At 39.9% G+C, this 7,938-nt stretch overlaps 1 protein-coding gene across 1 annotated transcript; it reads left to right on the plus strand.

The window, feature by feature from the left end:
• Positions 1 to 4,998: 4,998 nt before the first annotated feature.
• LOC308081369 (zinc finger BED domain-containing protein 4-like) lies at positions 4,999 to 7,369 on the plus strand (the record flags this gene model as incomplete). The annotated part of the gene is made up of 4 exons (XM_080457748.1): positions 4,999 to 5,934; positions 6,274 to 6,493; positions 6,582 to 6,738; positions 7,258 to 7,369. The coding sequence occupies 4 exons, from the start codon at positions 4,999 to 5,001 to the stop codon at positions 7,367 to 7,369; spliced, it is 1,425 nt and encodes a 474-aa protein (XP_080313874.1).
• Positions 7,370 to 7,938: the final 569 nt, after the last annotated feature.

Below are 7,938 nucleotides of genomic sequence, written 5' to 3' on the forward strand. Positions count from 1 at the left end.
TTGTAGATCTGCTATTTTCACAATATTTATCTGTGGAACCGAGTCAAACAAAATGGGGGGGTCCCCAGTTCAAATATGGTTATTTTGGGGGGTCATGAACGTAGCGTTTACGCGGGGAATATAATAATAATATAGGCTAATATATATAATATAGGCTATAATATAATATTCACCCGCAGCATGGGTTTAATGAGACAGTAGCCAAAATGAAAATCACAGTAGATGATACTATCATCTTATAAAAAATGTAAGTGCTTAAGATTTTAGCCCAAACCCAACGGGACCCGACCCGGCCCGTCGGCACCGGCTGAGCCGGGTCTACGTTTTTTTTACATCCAAATAAATTCACATATTAATTAATTTGTAGCGTAGGCTATTGTGTTCACAATAAGCAACTTGTCATATTAGTCAGATCCCCAAGAGTATATGAAAGCCATTTAAAATAGTTATATATTCATTTCTTACACAGCTGATGCCAAATAATTAATCAACAGGGCAGCGCAACTCAAAAGTAGGTCAAATCACTCAGCTGTCTTGTCATGACGCAGCAGCAGATCGAGACCCCTTTAAAGTTTAAACCATAACATGACATCTTCAGACTATTGAGCTTTCTTCATGTCTTTTTCACCTCAAAGTAAATGTTGGATTATTTCTTCAAATGACAGCACAGGCAGCGGCAGTAGCCTAGAAGGTAACATTGGATGTGATTTCTCCATCGCAAAAATGATTACGGTTATTCTATGAAACATATATTTCATAGAATAACCATAATCATTTTTAAATGGTTATGGGGCAGTGTATATATTTATATAGCCCTATTTGCTCCAAGCTGTTTTTTAAATAAAATATAGACTGTTGGAAGAATTAACGAATTACCAAGATTTAATGAGAAATAAGGCTTCTTTAGAAAAATGACTGACGGGCTGGGCTGGGTCTAATTTGTCAATTATTAGTCGAGCCGGGCTGAAATATTTAAGGGATATGAAAGCTCTAGTTAGTAGTTTGAAGTGCTCATGTGGCCTTATAGTTGCTTCTTTTTGTTTTCATAGACCTGCGGACTGCGGTTGCTTATTTCTCTCCAAGGCTGGCAACACGGCTCATGGTCCAACGCACAAAGCCATTGTAGTGTCTGTGTGCACTTGACGGGTGATTTTATAAACCAGCGGGTGCTTCTAGAATCCACTATCCCCCCTCCCCAAGCCGTACCCATGTGTGTCTGTAGAATTGCAATGTGGGGGATATAGCAACAACACGCCCACGGGCACACCTCCATGCGCAAATAACGGTGTCGGCATAATGGTGACGGGTAGAGCAGGTGCTAGAATAACCTATTGGGGCGGCGCAGGTCCATTATCCGGATTTAACGGGGAAAAAACTGCCACAGAATAGAGCTGTCTGTCTCAAAGCTGCAATCTATTCTCAATCAAGGGCGTGTCTCAATGTGGTATGGGCGTAAGCAACAGCAGCAGCGGCCGGTAGGCCTTATATAGATGACAGTGGCCCTGCTGTGGATTGAGTTTATCCCTTCACTCTACTTAGGCCGGGCTGCTAAAGGTTAGAAGTGACATTTTTCAGCAGTGATATTTTGTTAGTTAGTGCTGCTGCATTCATAAACATGACGATTGCTCATTTAGTCTGCCAAATGAGAAAAAGCTTACAGCAGCTGGTATTCCCAGGCGGTCTCCCATCCAAGTACTAACCAGGCCCGACCCTGCTTAGCTTCCGAGATCGGACTAGATCGGGCGTGTTCAGGGTGGTATGGCCGTAAGCAACAGCAGCAGCGGCCGGTAGGCCTTATATAGATGACAGTGGCCCTGCTGTGGAATGTGTTTATCCCTTCACTCTACTTAGGCCGGGCTGCAAAAGGTTAGAAGTGAAATTTTTCAGCAGTGACATTTTGTTAGTTAGTGCTGCATTCATAAACATGACGATTGCTCATTCAGTCTGCCAAATGAGAAAAAGCTTAAAGCACCTGGTATTCCCAGGCGGTCTCCCATCCAAGTGCTAACCAGGCCCGACCCTGCTTAGCTTCCGAGATCGGACGTGTTTTTTTTTGTCTTTTATTATAAAAATATTCAAAATAATTTACAATCAGTTCACATCACATTATTGCACAATTCGCACATTTCTTTTGTTTTCATTTCTTTTGGATTTGACCATCATAATATTTCATCCATATATCAAAACAAACAATAATACAATATTAAGTACACAAAATAAAGCATGAATATTCCAAATTCAAAATCAAAAATGAATGGCCAAAGTTTCTCCCTCTTTAACTTCAACAAAATTATTCCCCTCAACAAATAAATCAACAAAATTGTCTCTGTTGTACTTCAAAATGAAATACAAATCCCTTTTTAAGATGGATTGAAAAATACACCAAGCATTTATCACCTTCCCTTCAAAATGGGCATAATTTCTTCTCAGCCTGACTGCTAATTTGGCATGACTTAGCGAAAAATTCAATAAATTGGTGTTAATTTTACTGTCTCTAATTCCTGTGCCGAACAAAAAAAGGTGTTCCCAATTAAAGCTGTCAATATATGCATTCCCCCAATGTTTATATAGAGTGCATTTCAACCTTTTAAAAAAGTTGGTCAAACAGGTGCAATTAAAAAACAAATGAAATAGATCTTCATCCCCTTGTTTACATATATCACACAATCTACTTAAATTCCTATTGATTTGATGCAGTATTATCTTTGTGTATATCCTATTATGCTTTATTTTGAAGTCATTGTCATCACATTCCAAACTGTTACATTTCACCATACTTCTCCAAATATCATCCACATCTATGTCAATATATTTACTTTTCCACACCATATCTGAAGCTGGTCTTTTCAAGACCTTCTCTATCATTATTCCATATGCTGTTCTTACCTTTAGCTTACCTAAACTGACCTTGTAATTTCCTCTTTCAATGTACAACTCAGGCCAATCTCCCTTTCTCCTTTTTTCTTCGTTACTATTTATTCTGTCCGTCCATTCTCTACTTATGCTACTTTTAATTTTACTATATGTATTAATAATTGTGCCTCCTCTTACCTCACTATCTATCCCTCTAACCATGTCCAGTATTGAGTGTTCTGGCAAAAACCCAGGTATCACCTCATACATGATGTCTTTAATCTGTCTTATCCCTGCTCTGATAAAGACTGCATTATATAATGTAGTATCATTACTCATAATTATACTATTTAGAAAGATTGGGTTATTAATAATCATATTTATATCCTTGCAATCATAGCCTATATGTGGCAACAGTCCAGCCCATGCACTCAGCACCTCTCTGTAAAAAAGAGGGATGCCTTCATGCATGGGCTGCTTTAAAGCCATCAAGAGACCATAATCTTCACATTTCCCAGATTTCTGTACATATTCTCTAAAGAAATGTTTCCATCCATAATCTATTTTGTTATATAGGTATTTAGTAACTGTTTTTATTCTAATAGCTTTTTTCTTTATTTCTATATTGACCAGTTTTAACCCTCCTTTCTTATACTCAGCCATCAAGGTTTGGTGAGAGATCCTCACTCCCTTGCCATTCCACAAAAAATGGGATATAACAGAATTAAGTTCCCTCAACACCCATTCCGGCATGTCTATGGCTGCCATATAATGTATTAGTTTTGATATTAATAGGGCATTTATCACAGTAACTTTACCTTTAATTTTCAAATTCCTTAGTCTCCAAAAATTAATTGTTCTCTTTATTTTATTCATTACTCCTGTCCAAGTGATATCCCTGGCTGCTTTCTCATCTTTGCCTAAATGAACCCCTAATACCTTTATCTGGTCTTCTGCTACTCTAAACTTGACCTCACACTGTCTATTAACCCCTTTGCCTATGTACATTATTTCTGACTTTTCAATGTTGATTTTTGCTCCAGCTGCTTTACCATAAACTCCAAAGTCATCTATAACGGCTTGTATGCTCTCTGTGTCCTGTACTGTCAATGTTGTGTCATCCGCGTACTGTAATATGGTGCTCTTCCCTCCTCTGGGTAAATCAATCCCCCTGATATTCCTATTGCTGTTGATTAATGTTGCCAAAGATTCTACAGAAAAACTGTAGAGGAGCGATGACATTGGACACCCTTGTCTGACTGAGCTTTGAAGTGGAAACATGTTTGTTAAAAAACCATTGCATTTTTCCTGACTTATTGAATTTCTATACAACAGTTTGATCCAAGTGATTATTCTATTTCCAAATCCAAACCTCCCTAAAGTGCTGAAGAGAAAATTATGACTTACCCTGTCAAAAGCTTTATTTAAATATATTCCCAAAACAATTCCTCCTTTATCATTTGTGTACATGTGATGTATTAAATCCCTAACTGTCATTATTGTGTCACTAATGTCCCTACCTGGTATCCCATATGCCTGCGTTGGTGCTATGATTGTGTCTGCTACTTCCTTCATTCTATTGCTCAATACCTTTGCCAAAATGTTGTAGTCTGTATTTAGTAAGCTGATCGGTCTATAGTTTTCCAATTTAAGTTGGCTTCCTTTGTTCTTGTAAATTATTGTGATGATGCTGAGTGACATTGAGTGAGGCAATTGTTGTGTCCTTTCAATATGCCGAAAAACTGTTCCCAAAATAGGTAGAGTTGTCCCGATCCGATCCCGTGATCGGAAATCGGGGCCGATCACGGGACTGCAGACTCGATCCGGACTCGGACGTTATGACCCGATCAGGGATCGGCTTTATATAACATACATACGTATTTTTTAAGTCATTATTTTTATCAGATTTTTAACTTATGGGATATTGGTGATTCAAAATTAATTAGAATACAATTAGTATTTACTACCACCGTCTACAGAGTCAGACCTTGTCTGTGTCAAACGACACTCAGTCAGACAGCCTCACAGAAAAAAAAAAAAGGGTGAATTGGATTCACCCAAACACCGCATGCGCACTTCCGCAGAGCAGAGCACGCTGGTTTGTTTTGAAGCTGAGGCTCGTGTTATGGTCGTGCTACTGCTATCATGTCTGCTGTGTGGAACCATTTCAAAGTGAACGACGAGAACGGTGCAGTCGCAAACTGTAAGATATGCAAAGTTGGGATATCGAGGGGTGGTAAGGACAAAGCTGCTTTTAACACAACAAACTTGATAAGACATTTGAAAAACAAACACTCGGTGCAATATGAAGAGTTTACACAGACAACCAAGTCGAAGGCTTGCCAGCCCACAGTGGAAGAGGCTTTCAAGAAGCGAGAGAAAATGCCCCGCGACTGTGACAAGGCGAAAAAGATCACAGAAAAGATTGCCGAGATGATAGCAATGAGTGACCAGCCACTCTCTCTGGTAGACGACCCGGGATTTATCATGCTTGTGGAGCACATGGAACCACGATACGACATGCCCTCTCGACACTATATCACTGAAAAGGCTCTGCCAGCTCTCCAGGAAAAGATACGCGACAAGCTACTTGTCCTATTGAAAGACGTGCCTGATGTCGCGTTTACCACAGATATCTGGAGCTCGTCTGTGTGTCCGATGTCCCTTCTAAGCCTCACGGCGCAATGGATCAACTCTAGTTTTGTTTTATGCCATGCGACTTTGCATGCACAGGAATTTCGTGGATCCCATACAGCAGAGCGCATCCAGCAGGCTATGGAGAAGATGCTGAACAACTGGGGAATAGACAAGAACCGAGTCCATGTCATTTTGCGTGATAACGCTGCAAATATGAAGAGAGCCATGCTGGATATGGAAGTACAGAGTTTGGGCTGTGTAGCCCATACTTTGCAACTTGTCGTGCACGAGGGCCTTCTATCCCAGCGCAGCGTTCTGGACACACTGGCAAACGCCAGGAAGATTGTAGGCCATTTCAAGCACTCCCCACTAGCCTACTCCCGTCTGGAAGATATCCAGATGGACTTGAACATGGATGTCAAGCGTCTGCAGCAAGATGTGCAGGTGAGATTCCCTTTTCCATTACTTATTTTTATTCCATTATTACTATTTTATTCTATTATTTATTCCCATGCACTTTTTAGTACTAAATAAATACATTGCTCTGCACCTGGCTTGCCCAACACAATTTCTTTGTCATAGTCAACATCAACTTTATTTATAAAGCACATTTAAAAACTACATCAGTCGACCAAAGTGCTGAACACTAATAAATAAATAATAACAACATGGCCATAATAAGCCAGAGTATATGCATTGCACAGCCATAATCGTAGTACTCTGCACAAAAATAAATTGAGTGAAAGCACACTCTTAATTATATTTTATATTTATTATGTGCAGACGAGGTGGAATAGCAGCCTCTACATGCTGCAGAGTCTGTTAGAACAAAAACGGGCTCTCAGTTTGTATGCTGCTGAACGGACTCTACCAGCAACACTGACAGCCAACCAGTGGGAGCTGATGACAAAGACAGCGGAGGTGCTTGTTCCCTTTGAAGAGCTGACGAGGGATGTGAGCAGAGAGACTGCATCTGCAGCTGATGTGTTGCCTGCCATTACAGGTAATTTTATTTATCATTTTGTATTGTAACATTTTTTATTTCTATTGTTAGTTTGAAACAAGCCATGATCTCTTCATTCATTCATTAGTCCTCAGACGTGTTCTCTCTCGAGAGGGAGTGCAAGACAAGGGAATCAGGACAATGAAGAGTACTCTCCTGGAGGCAGTGGAGAAACGGTTTGCTAATGTGGAAACGGAGCCACTCTTCTACATGGCCACTCTACTCGACCCCAGATACAAAGATGGGCAAGTATAGTTAAATTAAAAAGGACCTTTTGTGCAACATGATCATTATAAAGTCATCACCACACACCAGAATTAAGCCAATACTTTATTTCCCTTTCAATGTAGAGTTTGTTATATTGTTATATATATTTTTTTTTATCACTTAGAATTTGTATTCACTTTTACATTCATACAAAAAACAACACAAAAAACAAACACAAAAACAAATAAAAACATAGACAAAAAAGAAGAGACACTATATTGTTAGAATTTTTATGTATATTTATTGAGTACATGTGTAATTTGGCTGCCTATGCTGTGCTATGTTAACCTGAGTCAGGTTAACACATAGCACAGCATAGGCAACTAAATTACACATGTACTCAATACCTGACTTCGCCAGATGATGGCAGTATTGAGTTCACAAATTCACTATACAGCCAGGCTGTATAGTGAATTTGTGAACTCAATACTGCTATGTGGTGTGTCTTTCTTAGGTTGTTTTGAATTGTGTGTAATGTGACATTTTTCTATTTTTAGTTTCTTCACCAAGTCAGCCCACCTGGCCCTTGCCAAAGACCACCTGATCCAGGAGGTGGCGAAGAAGATGGAGGAGAGGAGGGCGACCAGTGGCCAAGTCCCCACGTCATGAAGGAAGCAGCAGCCTGGCAAGCACCTTTGAGGAGATCATACAAGAGAGGCAGTCACAGGCCCGGTCAGTGAGTACCTCATCAGCAGACATACGGGTGCAGAACTACCTCTCTGAGCAAACCACCCCCAAGAGAAGTGATCCACTTGAGTACTGGAACGAACGTGCCACTCAGTTCCCCTCACTTGCTGCTGTTGCTATCAAGTATCTCTGTGCCCCTTGCAGCTCTGTGGACAGCGAGAGAGTTTTTAGCGCTGTTGCAAATGTCCTTGATGAGAAGAGGAACAGGCTGTCAGCTGACAGAGTTGATATGCTGATTTTCATCAAGAAAAACATACATGTTTTGAAGGTGGAGAAGAAGATTAAGAAATAGGATAGAGAAGAAGAAGGATAAGAAATAGGAGTGTATTTCCAAAAAGCACAATACTTACTTACTTGAGTCACTTTTATTGTCTCATTTGTTTTATTTTATATTTTACTGTCTGACTGGCATTTTAAGTTAAGCTGCTGTTTGTTTTGATGCTAGACTATTGAGTCTGTGATGTTGCACTAAGTTCTAATGTTGCACTAGC

This window comes from Gymnoscopelus braueri (assembly GCF_963280865.1).
Source record: "Gymnoscopelus braueri genome assembly, contig: SCAFFOLD_42, whole genome shotgun sequence".
Taxonomy (NCBI): Eukaryota; Metazoa; Chordata; class Actinopteri; order Myctophiformes; family Myctophidae; genus Gymnoscopelus; species Gymnoscopelus braueri.